The following is an 18,077-nucleotide window of genomic DNA, read 5'->3' as shown; positions in this document are numbered from 1 at the left end:
TGTTTTAAGCATTACGTTATACTTTAGCTATTGAAAAATATCTACAAGCTCATAGCACGGCACAGAGTGCCGCCCTATGAGCTTGTAGATCTGCTATTTTGCTAAGAACACCAAAAGCCCCGCCCAGAATGGGTTAAAACTCTGGCCAAACACAACCCATTAGAGAGTCATCAAACCTCCACCAAATACTGAACTGAAATGACATCCCCGACGTTTCTCACGTCTATAAAATACGCGTTCGATTACCGTTTGCTCTCTTTAAAATATTAGCCCGTAAAAACAAAACATATTCAACACATTTCAAACCGTATTGCACTTAAACAGTAAATGATATTATATTAAATAATAATAATAATTAGTCCCATGAAATAAGAAGGGCCAAAAAAAATGGACAGTCACTGCTGGGGGCGGTAGCAGGCGTCAGGCTGCCCCCTAGTGGGCAGTCTGCTCACTGCTGGGGGCGGTAGCAGGCGTCAGGCTGCCCCCTAGTGGACAGTCTGCTCACTGCTGGGGGCGGTAGCAGGCGTCAGGCTGCCACATCCTCAGGTCCACCATCACCTGGTTGAGTTTCTGCATCCACAGGTTCCTCTCGTCCTTGGTGTCGGCACACAGCCAGTTCCTGACACGACCACAAGGAGGAGACAAGAAGCACGTTAGTTACCGTTTACATTTCCCTCTAGGAGGAGTGCTAGGAGGAGAAGGACACTCACCGGGACATTAAAGTTAAAGTACCCCACCTGGGGGGACAGACAGGGCCTTCTATGTCTCTGCCCCCACCTGGGGGGACAGACAGGGCCTTCTATGCATCTGCCCCCACCTGGGGGGACAGACAGACAGGGCCTTCTATGTCTCTGCCCCCACCTGGGGGGACAGACAGGGCCTTCTATGACTCTGCCCCCACCTGGGGGGACAGACAGGGCCTTCTATGTCTCTGCCCCCACCTGGGGGGACAGACAGGGCCTTCTATGTCTCTGCCCCCACCTGGGGGGACAGACAGACAGGGCCTTCTATGTCTCTGCCCCCACCTGGGGGGACAGACAGGGCCTTCTATGACTCTGCCCCCACCTGGGGGGACAGACAGACAGGGCCTTCTATGTCTCTGCCCCCACCTGGGGGGGACAGACAGGGCCTTCTATGTCTCTGCCCCCACCTGGGGGGACAGACAGGGCCTTCTATGTCTCTGCCCCCACCCTGGGGGGACAGACAGGGCCTTCTATGTCTCTGCCCCCACCTGGGGGGACAGACAGACAGGGCCTTCTATGTCTCTGCCCCCACCTGGGGGGACAGACAGACAGGGCCTTCTATGTCTCTGCCCCCACCTGGGGGGACAGACAGACAGGGCCTTCTATGTCTCTGCCCCCACCTGGGGGGACAGACAGACAGGGCCTTCTATGTCTCTGCCCCCACCTGGGGGGACAGACAGGGCCTTCTATGTCTCTGCCCCCACCTGGGGGGACAGACAGGGCCTTCTATGTCTCTGCCCCCACCCTCTGGAATGAACTCCCCAATCATCTCAGAGTTGCCCCCCCCCCCCCCCCCCTCCTTCAAAACCCACCTCTTCAGGATAGCTTTCCCCAGCTGAGGTCTGGTTAAGATGTCCCCCCATCCCTTTCCCCAGCTGAGGTCTGGTTAAGATGTCCCCCATCCCTTTCCCCAGCTGAGGTCTGGTTAAGATGTCCCCCATCCCTTTCCCCAGCTGAGGTCTGGTTAAGATGTCCCCCATCCCTTTCCCCAGCTGAGGTCTGGTTAAGATGTCCCCCCATCCCTTCCCTATAGCTGAGGTCTGGTTAAGATGTCCCCCATCCCTTTCCCCAGCTGAGGTCTGGTTAAGATGTCCCCCCATCCCTTTCCCCAGCTGAGGTCTGGTTAAGATGTCCCCCCATCCCTTCTCTATAGCTGAGGTCTGGTTAAGATGTCCCCCATCCCTTTCCCCAGCTGAGGTCTGGTTAAGATGTCCCCCATCCCTTCCCTATAGCTGAGGTCTGGTTAAGATGTCCCCCCATCCCTTTCCCCAGCTGAGGTCTGGTTAAGATGTCCCCCCATCCCTTCCCTATAGCTGAGGTCTGGTTAAGATCCCTTGCTTAGCCTTTCATGTTTTTAACCTATAGCACCGACATTTTACTTGCCTTTTCGTTTTGTTTCTTGAATTAAAGTTGTTCCTACTCTTTTATGTAAAGCACTTTGGGTACTTAGAAAAGCACTATATACATCTGAGCTATTATTATTATTATTATTATTATTATTATTTTCTTTTTTTTTTTAAGATATTTTTTTAGCGGCTTACGCCTTTTTATTGTTTTTGAAGGGACAGACAGTAGGCTGACAGGAAACGGGAGAAAGATTGGGGGGGAAGACATGCAGTAAAGGCCGTGTCGGGCTCGGGAGTCGAACCCGCGGCACACTGCGACTGGATTACCAGTCGGGTGCCCAGATGGTTACGCCACCGCCTGGGCCATTAGTATTATTATGAATCAGACCAGTGTGTGTCCAGTGGAAACCTCGTATGAATCTGATCTCAGGTCAGAATGGGTTAACCCATTCTGACCGGGCACCCATTTTGGTGTCGGCATCATGTTATGCTTTAGCTATTTAAAAATAGCAGATCTACAAGCTCGTATCGCGCCACCGAGTGGCGCGATACGAGCTTGTAGGTCTGCTATTTTTGAAAAAAATCGAAGAACGACTGACATTTTTTTAATCTGATCTCAGGTCAGAATGGGTTCATCAGACCAGTGTGTGTCCGGCAGACACATCGTATGAATCTGATCTCAGGTCAGACTCACTTGGTGACACACATGGTGTTCCTGCACTGGGACACCAGCGTCTCCCGGTCCTCGTCCCTCTGGGGGCGCACGGTGACCAGCTCGAAGGTGTTGGGCCGGGCGCAGAACTCACGGTTGGCCGGCTCCACCTGACGGCTGGTACAGTTGGCCAGGTTCAGTCGACCCATGGGCTTCTGGAGAAGAAGAACACATTAGGACAGAACCATGGGCTTCTGGAGGAGAAGAACACGTTAGGACAGAACCATGGGGTTTCTGGACAGAGAACAAGAACACAACACAATGCATGAGAGACAGAACCATGATAACATGCGTCTCAGTGTGTCGGGCGGTACCTTGCGTCTCTCGTCGTCCGGGTAGGTCCAGTAGGAGATGCAGTGACCCGACAGGACACACCATCTCCTGTGCCACGCTCCGAAACCACTCACGTCCTCAAACATGGTCTGAAAGTTAAACAGTCATTAACATTATTAATGTCTTCATGGTCTGAAACAGTCATTAACATTATTAATGTCTTCAAAACATGGTCTGAAACAGTCATTAACATTATTAATGTCTTCAAAACATGGTCTGAAACAGTCATTAACATTATTAACGTCTTCAAAACATGGTCTGAAACAGTCATTAACATTATTAACGTCTTCAAAACATGGTCTGAAACAGTCATTAACATTATTAACGTCTTCAAAACATGGTCTGAAACAGTCATTAACATTATTAACGTCTTCAAAACATGGTCTGAAACAGTCATTAACATTATTAACGTCTTCAAAACATGGTCTGAAACAGTCATTAACATTATTAACGTCTTCAAAACATGGTCTGAAACAGTCATTAACATTATTAACGTCTTCAAAACATGGTCTGAAACAGTCATTAACATTATTAACGTCTTCAAAACATGGTCTGAAACAGTCATTAACATTATTAACGTCTTCAAAACATGGTCTGAAACAGTCATTAACATTATTAACGTCTTCAAAACATGGTCTGAAACAGTCATTAACATTATTAACGTCTTCAAAACATGGTCTGAAACAGTCATTAACATTATTAACGTCTTCAAAACATGGTCTGAAACAGTCATTAACATTATTAATGTCTTCAAAACATGGTCTGAAACAGTCATTAACATTATTAACGTCTTCAAAACATGGTCTGAAACAGTCATTAACATTATTAACGTCTTCAAAACATGGTCTGAAACAGTCATTAACATTATTAACGTCTTCAAAACATGGTCTGAAACAGTCATTAACATTATTAACGTCTTCAAAACATGGTCTGAAACAGTCATTAACATTATTAACGTCTTCAAAACATGGTCTGAAACAGTCATTAACATTATTAACGTCTTCAAAACATGGTCTGAAACAGTCATTAACATTATTAACGTCTTCAAAACATGGTCTGAAACAGTCATTAACATTATTAACGTCTTCAAAACATGGTCTGAAACAGTCATTAACATTATTAACGTCTTCAAAACATGGTCTGAAACAGTCATTAACATTATTAATGTCTTCAAAACATGTTCTGAAACAGTCATTAACATTATTAACGTCTTCAAAACATGGTCTGAAACAGTCATTAACATTATTAACGTCTTCAAAACATGGTCTGAAACAGTCAATAACATTATTAACGTCTTCAAAACATGGTCTGAAACAGTCATTAACATTATTAACGTCTTCAAAACATGGTCTGAAACAGTCATTAACATTATTAACGTCTTCAAAACATGGTCTGAAACAGTCATTAACATTATTAATGTCTTCATGTTCTGAAACAGTCATTAACATTATTAATGTCTTCATGTTCTGAAACAGTCATTAACATTATTAATGTCTTCAAAACATGGTCTGAAACAGTCATTAACATTATTAACGTCTTCAAAACATGGTCTGAAACAGTCATTAACATTATTAACGTCTTCAAAACATGGTCTGAAACAGTCATTAACATTATTAACGTCTTCAAAACATGGTCTGAAACAGTCATTAAAGGTATATTCAGTGATTTCACTTAATTCAAATATCACTTATTTTTTTGTTTTGTTGTGATAATCCTCCCTACTATAGAGTGTGCTGGCCATATAAGGAGTTCCTCCCTGTCCCCAGTTAACCCCTGGGGGTCAAAAAACCTTAGGTTTCGTTTTTGACTCTCTATCCTGATTGGACAAAAGGCTGGGTCCCACAGCCAAAAACGAAACCTAAGGTTTTTTGAGTGAAATCACTGAATATACCTTTAACATTATTAACGTCTTCAAAACATGAAAACTACATGAAAACTAAGCTATGATGATAACTAAAACTAATACTAAATATATCGACGATTTCGTCAACAAATAAAAACTAGACTAAAATGTTAGGAAGGGACTAGTGGACAAGAGATCCAGTATAAGTCATTTTACACTTGGTTGAATGCTGAACATAGCAGATCTACAAGCTCACAATGCGTCGTGCTGTGACGCGTTGTGAGATTGTAGATCAGCTATTTCTTTATATATCAGCAGGTGTGGAATCAGCCGGCATTACGACGGCATCAAGGCCCGCCAAAATACATTTCAGTCGACTAAAGATCAACTGTAGATTTAGTCGACTAAAACCAGACTAACACTAAGACAAGGCAGGTGACTAAAACTAAACTAAACGACACTCACCAGGAAGCCTCTCTCCTCCACGCTGCAGTCCACCTGACACTGCATCTTCAGGCAGATGTGACCCTCCATAGGACATCGGAATGGAACCTACAACCACACACACACACACACACACACACACACACACACACACACACACACACACACACAGTTAGTGCCTTCCATATGGCATCGGAATGGAACCTACAACCACACACACACACACACACACACACACACACACACTGTCAGTGCTTTCCATAGGGCACCGGAATGGAACCTACAACCACACACACACACACACACACACACACACACACACACACACACACACACTGTTAGTGCCTTCCATAGGGCACCGGAATGGAACCTACAACCACACACACACACACACACACACACACACAGTTAGTGCCTCCATAGGACATCGGAATGGAACCTACAACCACCCACACACACACACACACACACACACACACACACACACACACACACACACACACACACACACACACACACACACACACACACACACACACACACACACACACACACACACACACACACACACACACACACACACACACACACACACACACACACACACACACACACACACACACACAGTTAAGTGTTGAAGTGTCCTTGAGCAAGACTCTGAACCCCTGATTGCTCCCGATGTGCTGGTTGGTGCCTTGCATGGTTTCCTCCACCATTGGTGTGTGAATGAATGGGTGAATGTAATGCACAATGTACCACGCACGCACAGTACAGTACCACTCACTTCACATGAAATATCTTTGTCAAAAACAGCACATGTACAACACGAGTTACATGACACTGTGAGCTCGTTAGATTTTGTTTTTGCACATATAAAAAAACATCAAGTGATTAAGATTAATGCATTAGTGAAAAACCTGATTATTATTATTACCTCAGACGGTAGAAATTAAATTCCTCATGATGAGAACAGACTGGCGATCAGATTAACGTGACGACGTTACGAGTCATAACCAGAACACAAAGAAACACCCTCTTGTATCGATCAGATTAACGTGACGACGTCAGAGTCATAACCAGAACACAAAGAAACACCCTCTTGTATCGATCAGACTAACGTGACGACGTTACGAGTCATAACCAGAACACAAAGAAACACCCTCTTGTATCGATCAGATTAACGTGACGACGTCAGAGTCATAACCAGAACACAAAGAAACACCCTCTTGTATCGATCAGATTAACGTGACGACGTTACGAGTCATAACCAGAACACAAAGAAACACCCTCTTGTATCGATCAGATTAACGTGACGACGTCAGAGTCATAACCAGAACACAAAGAAACACCCTCTTGTATCGATCAGATTAACGTGACGACGTCAGAGTCATAACCAGAACACAAAGAAACACCCTCTTGTATCGATCAGATTAACGTGACGACGTTACGAGTCATAACCAGAACACAAAGAAACACCCTCTTGTATCGATCAGACTAACGTGACGACGTCAGAGTCATAACCAGAACACAAAGAAACACCCTCTTGTATCGATCAGATTAACGTGACGACGTTACGAGTCATAACCAGAACACAAAGAAACACCCTCTTGTATCGATCAGATTAACGTGACGACGTTACGAGTCATAACCAGAACACAAAGAAACACCCTCTTGTATCGATCAGATTAACGTGACGACGTCAGAGTCATAACCAGAACACAAAGAAACACCCTCTTGTATCAATCAGATTAACGTGACGACGTTACGAGTCATAACCAGAACACAAAGAAACACCCTCTTGTATCGATCAGATTAACGTGACGACGTCAGAGTCATAACCAGAACACAAAGAAACACCCTCTTGTATCAATCAGATTAACGTGACGACGTTGGAGTCATAACCAGAACACAAAGAAACACCCTCTTGTATCGATCAGATTAACGTGACGACGTTGGAGTCATAACCAGAACACAAAGAAACACCCTCTTGTATCAATCAGATTAACGTGACGACGTCAGAGTCATAACCAGAACACAAAGAAACACCCTCTTGTATCGATCAGATTAACGTGACGACGTTGGAGTCATAACCAGAACACAAAGAAACACCCTCTTGTATCAATCAGATTAACGTGACGACGTTGGAGTCATAACCAGAACACAAAGAAACACCCTCTTGTATCAATCAGATTAACGTGACGACGTCAGAGTCATAACCAGAACACAAAGAAACACCCTCTTGTATCGATCAGATTAACGTGACGACGTCAGAGTCATAACCAGAACACAAAGAAACACCCTCTTGTATCGATCAGATTAACGTGACGTCAGAGTCATAACCAGAACACAGAGAAACACCCTCTTGCTGTGCAGTGCGGTGAAACAAACCCCTTTCTCCCAAACGTACACAAATGTAATTTATTTAAAAAAAAGGAGAGAGAATAATTGTGGCCAAGTAACCTTGTAATGAAACATGTCTGTGTGAAACATGTCTGTGAGGAGCCGTTCTTCATGTCTGATCTACAGAGAGGGATGAAGGAAGGTGTGAACGGAGGAGTCCACATGTCACTACATCTGGCAGAGACCAGGTGAACTTTGTGGCAGCGGTGGCCGAACGGTTTGCGGAGCGGTCTTGATATCGGAAGGTCGCTATAGTTCGTATCCCCGGACCGACACGTTCAAATTGCCACCGCTGAAGTGCCCTTTGAGCAAGGCATTGAACCTCTACCATGAAATGTTCTATGAGCAGGGCCTGGCTGTAAACAAGTTATTGAGCTTAGTCCAGTTACCCTGGGTAAACATAGTACCTTTCCTTTCCTTAGTCCAGTTACCCTGGGTAAACAACATGGTACCTTTCCTTTCCTTAGTCCAGTTACCCTGGGTAAACATAGTACCTTTCCTTTCCTTAGTCCAGTTACCCTGGGTAAACATAGTACCTTTCCTTTCCTTAGTCCAGTTACCCTGGGTAAACATAGTACCTTTCCTTTCCTTAGTCCAGTTACCCTGGGTAAACATAGTACCTTTCCTTTCCTTAGTCCAGTTACCCTGGGTAAACATAGTACATTTCCTTTCCTTAGTCCAGTTACCCTGGGTAAACATAGTACCTTTCCTTTCCTTAGTCCAGTTACCCTGGGTAAACATAGTACCTTTCCTTTCCTTAGTCCAGTTACCCTGGGTAAACATAGTACCTTTCCTTTCCTTAGTCCAGTTACCCTGGGTAAACATAGTACCTTTCCTTTCCTTAGTCCAGTTACCCTGGGTAAACATAGTACCTTTCCTTTCCTTAGTCCAGTTACCCTGGGTAAACATAGTACCTTTCCTTTCCTTAGTCCAGTTACCCTGGGTAAACATAGTACCTTTCCTTTCGTTAGTCCAGTTACCCTGGGTCAACATAGTACCTTTCCTTTCGTTAGTCCAGTTACCCTGGGTAAACATAGTACCTTTCCTTTCCTTAGTCCAGTTACCCTGGGTAAACATAGTACATTTCCTTTCCTTAGTCCAGTTACCCTGGGTAAACATAGTACCTTTCCTTTCCTTAGTCCAGTTACCCTGGGTAAACATAGTACCTTTCCTTTCCTTAGTCCAGTTACCCTGGGTAAACATAGTACCTTTCCTTTCCTTAGTCCAGTTACCCTGGGTAAACATAGTACCTTTCCTTTCCTTAGTCCAGTTACCCTGGGTAAACATAGTACCTTTCCTTTCGTTAGTCCAGTTACCCTGGGTAAACATAGTACCTCTCCTTTCGTTAGTCCAGTTACCCTGGGTAAACATAGTACCTTTCCTTTCCTTAGTCCAGTTACCCTGGGTAAACATAGTACCTTTCCTTTCCTTAGTCCAGTTACCCTGGGTAAACATAGTACCTCTCCTTTCGTTAGTCCAGTTACCCTGGGTAAACATAGTACCTTTCCTTTCCTTAGTCCAGTTACCCTGGGTAAACATAGTACCTTTCCTTTCCTTAGTCCAGTTACCCTGGGTAAACATAGTACCTCTCCTTTCGTTAGTCCAGTTACCCTGGGTAAACATAGTACCTCTCCTTTCGTTAGTCCAGTTACCCTGGGTAAACATGGTACCTTTCCTTTCCTAACTGAGGAGTCCACATGTCACTACATCTGGCAGAGACAGTTACTAGGGGCTCCATTTCCGTCACCCCTAAACCCCTTATCCCTAAACTTCTTTGCCCCTTTTTTTTCTTTTTACTATTTTGCCAAACATTTTTGAATAGTTAAAATGGCCAGTCTACAAGCTCACAACGTGTCAATGTAGATTGGCTAGTTGAACTATTCCAAAATGTTTTTCAAAATGGTAAAAGAAAACACTTCTGAATGGAAGGTTTTTATATTTTCTGTTGTACACACACATTTTAATGTTCTTATTTCTTATTACACATTTTAATGTTCTTATTTCTTATTACACATTTTAATGTTCTTATTTTCATCTTAAGACCCAATTACTGAATGTCTGTCTCCAGGTTTTCTTCAGAATGGAACATTAGGAGTCCAAAAAGTACTAGAGGTTCTCAAATGGACCAAAAGGAACTAAACGGACCACCAGAACTGGGGGCGGGGCTAAGCCCACCACGACAATGACATCATCATCTAATAATCGCAATGATTTGAGATAATTTGTCAAAATGCCCGTTGACTGCCTTCTTGTGATTGGTCTACCCCGTTGACTGCCTTCTTGTCATTGGTCTACCCCGTTGACTGCCTTCTTGTGATTGGTCTATACCTTGGTCAAGGGGAACTTGTTCTTGCCGATGGAAGCGAGGGTCAGCTTGTGAGATCCAACCAGGCTGAAGTTACTGGTTCTGACAGAGTTGGGCCCTCCGGGACTGGCCAGCACTGGAGACAAGAAGGACAGTTACAGACTGGTCAGCACTGGAGACAACAAGGACAGTTACAGACTGGTCAGCACTGGAGACAACAAGGACAGTTACAGACTGGTCAGCACTGGAGACAACAAGGACAGTTACAGACTGGTCAGCACTGGAGACAACAAGGACAGTTACAGACTGGTCAGCACTGGAGACAACAAAGACAGTTACAGACTGGTCAGCACTGGAGACAACAAGGACAGTTACAGACTGGTCAGCACTGGAGACAACAAGGACAGTTACAGACTGGTCAGCACTGGAGACAACAAGGACAGTTACAGACTGGTCAGCACTGGAGACAACAAAGACAGTTACAGACTGGTCAGCACTGGAGACAACAAGGACAGTTACAGACTGGTCAGCACTGGAGACAACAAGGACAGTTACAGTTACAGTGTTCACTTAGACTGGTCAGGAACACACAATAAGGACAGTTAGTGGTCACTCAGACTGGCCAGCACTGGAGACAAGAAGGACAGTTACAGACTGGTCACTTAGACTGGTCAGGAACACACACTAAGGACAGTTAGTGGTCACTCAGACTGGTCAGGAACACACAACAAGGACAGTTAGTGGTCACTCAGACTGGCCAGCACTGGACACACAACAACACAACAAGGACAGTGGTCTCTCAGGATAGGATACCATAGCAGTTTGTTTCAATAGTAAGAAACTATAATCCAGGACTTCATTCCCATTCTGGTGTTCTAACTAAGCATTATGTTATGCTTTAGCTATTGAAAAATAGCAGATCTACAAGCTCGTAGGTCTGCTATATTTGAAATATCATGAAAATGTGTCACAAATCTTTGAATATAATATTCTTTCAGAAGACTTTTTATTTATTTCGACGTCAGGTCTAAATGGGTTAATGAATTCAAGTTATTTCAAAACGATCTTAGTTCGTTGGTAGTCTGTCTTACCTGGAGTTTATAATAATAATAACAATAATAATATAATTATATAATTATTATTAAAGTCTGTCTTACCTGGAGTTTGGGTAGTTTTCTGCAAGGAGGAGAGAAAAAAAGAAAAGAACAAAAGGCAAAATAAATGATAGTGTTGTGATAAAAGACGAGTCAAACACAAGCATTTAGTTTTGTTTTATGGACAAAAATTGGGAAAGTTGGAGAGAAAAATGTGACAAGACTTACAGTGATGGCAAGGAATCTCTTTGGGGTGATGGCCTGGGAAAAAAGAACCGGTTCATATGGTAAACAGAAAGAACCGGTTCATATGGTAAACAGAAAGAACCGGTTCATATGGTAAACAGAAAGAACCGGTTCATATGGTAAACAGAAAGAACCGGTTCATATGGTAAACAGAAAGAACCAGTTCATATGGTAAACAGAAAGAACCGGTTCATATGGTAAACAGTGTAGATCTGCTATTTTCAGCAAGTGTAAAATCAGTCATTACGACGGCATCAAGGCCCGCCAAAATACATTTTACTCGACTAAATCAACTATAGATTTAGTCGACTAAAATCTCGTGAAATTTTGTCGACTAAAACTAGACTAACACTAAAATCAGTGACTATTCCAGGTGACTGAAACTTAAATGAAAACTATTGAAGGTAGTATGACTAAAACAGAAATCTAATGTTGCTGCCAAAAACAACTCACCTTAGACTTGTTGGGTTTCTTCTTCTTGTCGTTGAGCAGCTCACGTTTCTGGACCTAGAACACGGTTTATGTCAAAGAATTCACATTTAACCCATTTGTGTTTCAAGCATTATGTTACACTTTAGCTATTGAAAAATAGCAGATCGTAGTGCGCCACCGAGTGGAGCACTACAAGCTCGTAGTGCGCCACCGAGTGGCGCACTACGAGCTCGTAGGTCTGCTATTTTTGAGAAATCGTGAAAATGTGACGCAAATCTTTGAATATTCTTTCAGATTGAACGATTTTAACTCAAATCTTTTGCTCCTGAGGGGTCCCTGAGGGGTCCATGGAACTACATATTTTCAGATGGGGGGGGGGGGTCCCTGGAACTACATATTTTCAGATGGGGGGGGGGGGTATTGGGTAACCATGTTCCCCAACACCACAACCATCTGGGACCTCTTAGGGAGTTCAGCTAACACCGAACCGCTCCCGGTTCGAGCCAATCAGCGTGAGCTAAGGGCGGGATATGTGCGGAACCGGATGTGAAGCTATATAGACACGTCAATATGATTGGTTGTGTTTGCACGCCCACACGGTGATAGACAGACGGTCCCATCCAATCATCTACCAAGTATCTTGAAAAAAAGGAACAGCCCCGTCATCGAATTTGCTTCCGCGATCCCAGATCCCAATAAGCTGTGAAACAAATTTGTGTAGCAAGCTTCTTGGATCTGGCAGCGTCAGGTTAGGGGGGGGGAGACACCTACCAAGTAGTAGACCTCGATGTCGATCTCAAAGTCACTGCTGATGTCAGACCTGCACGTTAAGACATGGAAGAGAACATGTTCAGTTCACTAGTCTACACTCTACTCTACACCAGAGAACATGTTCAGTTCACTAGTCTACACTCTACTCTACACCAGAGAACATGTTCAGTTCACTAGTCTACACTCTACTCTACACCAGAGAACATGTTCAGTTCACTAGTCTACACTCTACTCTACACCAGAGAACATGTTCAGTTCACTAGTCTACACTCTACTCTACACCAGAGAACATGTTCAGTTCACTAGTCTACACTCTACTCTACACCAGAGAACATGTTCAGTTCACTAGTCTACACTCTACTCTACACCAGAGAACATGTTCAGTTCACTAGTCTACACTCTACTCTACACCAGAGAACATGTTCAGTTCACTAGTCTACACTCTACTCTACACCAGAGAACATGTTCAGTTCACTAGTCTACACTCTACTCTACACCTGCCTTCATTTCATCTGATTGTCTGTCTGGCAGGCACTTAACAAGCCATCGTTAACTGTGTCTGTTAGAGAGAGGGACAGAGAAGAGTGGCTTTGCTCAACTTGGTTTATATGAAGGTACAATTTAGGCATTTAGCAGACGCTCTTAATCCAGAGTGATTTACAATAATCAGGAACAAAAGCATGGGAATACATCACAAAAGCATTTATCATAAAACATGCGTAAGCTAAGAAAGTAACAGTGGAATATCTATATTATGAGACTATACATATAAGCTATATATATATATACTACTATGCTATACAGTACATATGTACTATGGCGTGCTATGACTATATACAATGCAATTATAGTGCCGTCTACATAACATGCTATAAGTCTGTATCAGATGCTATCTAAGTCTACAGAAATGCTATCTAAGGGGGTGGGGTAAGTGCTATGGGCCATGATGGAGTCTGAAAAGGTGGGTTTTCAGACTACGGCGGAAGATTGGGAGTGATGCTGCAGTTCTGACTGCAATGGGAAGTGCATTCCACAGTTTTGGAGCCAGAAGGGAGAAGAGTTTGGGACGTGTGGAGCGTTGTTGTCCCGGCGTTTTTAGTGAGGGTACTTCCAGCTTGCCTGCGTTGGCTGATCTGAGTGCGCGGGAGGGTTTGTAGGGTTCAATCATACTTGCAAGATATGGGGGAGCCATACCTTTGGTTGCTTTGAATGCCAGCATCAGAGTTTTGTATGGTTTGTAAGGTACATGTTCGATATATCATGCAGTCTTACTTATTAGCCTATAATTAGGCTGTTAAGTATTAGTACTCACATGATGAACTTGGTGCTGAAGGTCAGGGTCTAGTACTAGGTAGTATTAGTAATAGGTATTAGTACTCACATGATGAACTTGGTGCTGAAGGTCAGGGTCTAGGTACTAGGTAGTATTAGTAATAGGTATTAGTACTCACATGGTGAACTTGGTGCTGAAGGTCAGGGTCTAGGTACTAGGTAGTATTAGTAATAGGTATTAATACTCACATGGTGAACTTGGTACTGAAGGTCAGGGTCTAGTTACTAGGTAGTATTAGTAATAGGTATTAATACTCACATGATGAACTTGGTGCTGAAGGTCAGGGTCTAGGTACTAGGTAGTATTAGTAATAGGTATTAATACTCACATGGTGAACTTGGTACTGAAGGTCAGGGTCTAGTTACTAGGTAGTATTAGTAATAGGTATTAATACTCACATGATGAACTTGGTGCTGAAGGTCAGGGTCTAGGTACTAGGTAGTATTAGTAATAGGTATTAATACTCACATGGTGAACTTGGTGCTGAAGGTCAGGGTCTAGTTACTAGGTAGTATTAGTAATAGGTATTAGTACTCACATGGTGAACCTGGTGCTGAAGGTCAGGGTCTAGTTACTAGGTAGTATTAGTAATAGGTATTAGTACTCACATGGTGAACTTGGTGCTGAAGGTCAGGGTCTAGGTACTAGGTAGTATTAGTAATAGGTATTAATACTCACATGGTGAACCTGGTGCTGAAGGTCAGGGTCTAGGTACTAGGTAGTATTAGTAATAGGTATTAGTACTCACATGGTGAACTTGGTGCTGAAGGTCAGGGTCTAGTTACTAGGTAGTATTAGTAATAGGTATTAATACTCACATGGTGAACTTGGTGCTGAAGGTCAAAGCGTCTCCGCTCAGCGCGCTGCGCGTGCTGGCGAGGGGCGTGGCCACAGTGTGCTCCGCCCCCGCTCGGATCATCAGGAAGAAGTAATGATTGGACGACTCTGAAGAGATGGACCAATAGGACGACAGATTAATGTCAGGAAGAAGTAACGATTGGACGACTCTGAAGAGATGGACCAATAGGACGACAGATTGATGTCAGGACAGATTCAACTGTTTATTTTATATGCAAATGATTTAGACCCAATCACAGTGAGTAGAGGAGACCCGATCGATCGATCGATCACAGCAAACATTCACTCCAAATGACTTGATCGGTGATCGACTATTTACCCGATCTGGGAAACAGATATATTTTATACCATTTAACTGGTATAAAAATCAGGTATAAAGTATAATATCGTTTTGAATCTTTGTGACAGGCCTAAACACACACACACACACACACACACACACACACACACACACACACACACACACACACACACACACACACACCCTCACCCTCACCCTCACACGCACACGCACTCACACAGAGTTAGGATTCAGAGTAGCTCTGGTCCATAGCCTTACTGCTTCCATTCTTCCCTGCAGTAAGGCTATGTGACTATCAGTATTAAATCTCAAATCTCAATCAGACCAGCCTCTCCTCTTTTGTGGAAATCTCACTAACGTTTGACCTACTCACCAAAACAAACACGGGTTGTGTTAATAGAAATACTACTTTCCTTAGTGGACGCACTCTGAGCCCCCCCCCCACCACACGTATAAACTGTACTTTTTGGCCAAAAGGGGATTTTGTTTCTACCGGAAAAAAAATATTTTTAGTTACTCCGCTGCGCCCTCTACTGATATTGCCATAGAGAATATTTTTCCTCCGGTGGTGGGGGGGGGGCTCAGAGTGCGTCCACTAAGGAAAGTAGTCTTTCTATTAACACAACACATCTTTGTTTTGGTGAGTAGGTCAAACGTTTGTGAGATTTCCACTAAAGAGGAGAGGCTGGTCTGATTTCCATTTGAGATTTTAAACCGATAGCCTTACTGCGCAGGGCAGAATGGAAGCAGTAAGGCTATGGACCAGAGCTAGATTCAGAGGACCTTTTCAGAGCAGTCTGTGGAACAGCTCCAGAACAGTACCTGGCGTGTTGGCAGCCGAGCAGACGAAGTCTGCTTTGAGAGGCAGACGCAGCTCCAGCAGAGAGATGGAGCCCTTGGAGGCAGAAACACCCATCGTGTCCTTGGAGGAGGAGGCGGAACCACCGGCCTGGGTCCGACCGCCAGCAGAACCCTGGTTCTCACCACCGGCCTGGGTCCGACCGCCAGCAGAACCCTGGTTCTCACCACCGGCCTGGGTCCGACCGCCAGCAGAACCCTGGTTCTCACCACCGGCCTGGGTCCGACCGCCAGCAGAACCCTGGTTCTCACCACCAGCCTGGGTCCGACCGCCAGCAGAACCCTGGTTCTTCAGCTGCTCCAACGCGGCCTTCACCGCGGCCCGCCTCTCCGCTGTACGGCGAGAGACAGACGAGACAGAGAGAAACCGTTGGCTCAATTCACCATGGAAATACTTTTAGAAAGTGGTTCACTGCCTGAAGTCCTAACGGGAACATCTAACATCGACCATAGAATAGTCCCCACCTCCTTTGGGGTGTTTATACATTTATATGTGTCCATAGAATATATCCACTAGGAGCAGTGAGCAGCCATTCTGACGCTATATATTATATGTGTCTATAGAATATATCCGCTAGGAGCAGTGAGCAGCCATTCTGACGCTATATATTATATGTGTCTATAGAATATATCCACTAGGAGCAGTGAGCAGCCATTCTGCCACTCGGGGACTCAATTCAGGGTCCAGAGTCTTGTTCAGGGACATCAACACATCGCTGACCTGGCCTGGAATCGTTCCTGGGGAAACCTGGAGCTCCTCAGGACCACTGACCACTCAGCTATAGGACAACCAGGACCTCTGGCTCCACCCAGGGCTAACTGACCACTCAGCTATGACCGTTCCAAATTTACTTTTTAATATATATTTTTTTATCCCACGATTTTGTAACCCATTTTTCACCCCTGTGTCAATCATCTAATGTGATCCTGGGCTCTACACACCCTCCGCCAACCTAGTCCCCATATATGGGGGACAAGGGGAGAGCAACCTAGTCCCCATATATGGGGGACAAGGGGAGACCAACCTAGTCCCCATATATGGGGGACAAGGGGAGACCAACCTAGTCCCCATATATGGGGGACAAGGGGAGAGCAACCTAGTCCCCATATATGGGGGACAAGGGGAGACCAACCTAGTCCCCATATATGGGGGACAAGGGGAGACCAACCTAGTCCCCATATATGGGGGACAAGGGGAGACCAACCTAGTCCCCATATATGGGGGACAAGGGGAGAGCAACGGACTTGAACTCATGCTTCCTTCATGCCTGAGTGTCCAAGTTGCTCCTTTACACCTGACAGGGGGGAGTTTCCCTGGTTGGACGTAGCGCGTGGAAGGAACACGTTATTCCAACAAGTTCCTTTCCCCTCCATCAGGCGCCCCGGCTGGCCAGGGGGAGGCAGTTTAGAGACCAGTTCCTTTCCCCTCCATCAGGCGCCCCGGCTGGGGGAGGCTGTTTCCAAAGTGTATTATGATCTCACTGACCACCAGCAGCCTCTCAGTATATTATTTATAACTCACTGGCCACCAGCAGCCTCTCCGTGTATTATTTATAACTCACTGACCACCAGCAGCCTCTCAGTATATTATTTATAACTCACTGACCACCAGCAGCCTCTCAGTATATTATTTATAACTCACTGACCAGCAGCAGCCTCTCAGTATATTATTTATAACTCACTGACCACCAGCAGCCTCTCAGTGTATTATTTATAACTCACTGACCACCAGCAGCCTCTCAGTATATTATTTATAACTCACTGGCCACCAGCAGCCTCTCAGTATATTATAACTCACTGACCACCAGCAGCCTCTCAGTATATTATTTATAACTCACTGACCACCAGCAGCCTCTCAGTATATTATAACTCACTGACCACCAGCAGCCTCTCAGTATATTATTTATAACTCACTGGCCACCAGCAGCCTCTCAGTATATTATAACTCACTGACCACCAGCAGCCTCTCAGTATATTATTTATAACTCACTGACCACCAGCAGCCTCTCAGTATATTATTTATAACTCACTGACCACCAGCAGCCTCTCAGTATATTA

At 44.5% G+C, this 18,077-nt stretch overlaps 1 protein-coding gene across 1 annotated transcript in view; it reads right to left on the bottom strand.

Annotated features, from left to right (window-relative positions):
- Positions 1 to 240: 240 nt before the first annotated feature.
- anln (anillin, actin binding protein) overlaps positions 241 to 18,077 on the bottom strand; it is a 53,624-nt gene continuing 35,787 nt past the window's right edge. The window contains exons 15-26 of the mRNA XM_083784501.1: positions 15,984 to 16,352; positions 14,821 to 14,947; positions 12,670 to 12,718; positions 11,920 to 11,973; positions 11,449 to 11,481; positions 11,284 to 11,302; positions 10,150 to 10,262; positions 7,882 to 7,941; positions 5,443 to 5,529; positions 3,116 to 3,223; positions 2,784 to 2,956; positions 241 to 619 (exon numbers count right to left, since the gene is read on the bottom strand). Coding sequence (XP_083640627.1) covers positions 502 to 619; positions 2,784 to 2,956; positions 3,116 to 3,223; positions 5,443 to 5,529; positions 7,882 to 7,941; positions 10,150 to 10,262; positions 11,284 to 11,302; positions 11,449 to 11,481; positions 11,920 to 11,973; positions 12,670 to 12,718; positions 14,821 to 14,947; positions 15,984 to 16,352 — 1,310 coding nt within the window. The 3' untranslated portion in view covers positions 241 to 501. The remainder of the gene's footprint in view (positions 620 to 2,783; positions 2,957 to 3,115; positions 3,224 to 5,442; positions 5,530 to 7,881; positions 7,942 to 10,149; positions 10,263 to 11,283; positions 11,303 to 11,448; positions 11,482 to 11,919; positions 11,974 to 12,669; positions 12,719 to 14,820; positions 14,948 to 15,983; positions 16,353 to 18,077) is intronic.

The sequence above is a fragment of the Protomyctophum parallelum genome (assembly GCF_964188405.1).
Source record: "Protomyctophum parallelum genome assembly, chromosome: 1".
Lineage (NCBI taxonomy): Eukaryota > Metazoa > Chordata > Actinopteri > Myctophiformes > Myctophidae > Protomyctophum > Protomyctophum parallelum.
This window is presented reverse-complemented; position numbering and strand designations above follow the sequence as displayed.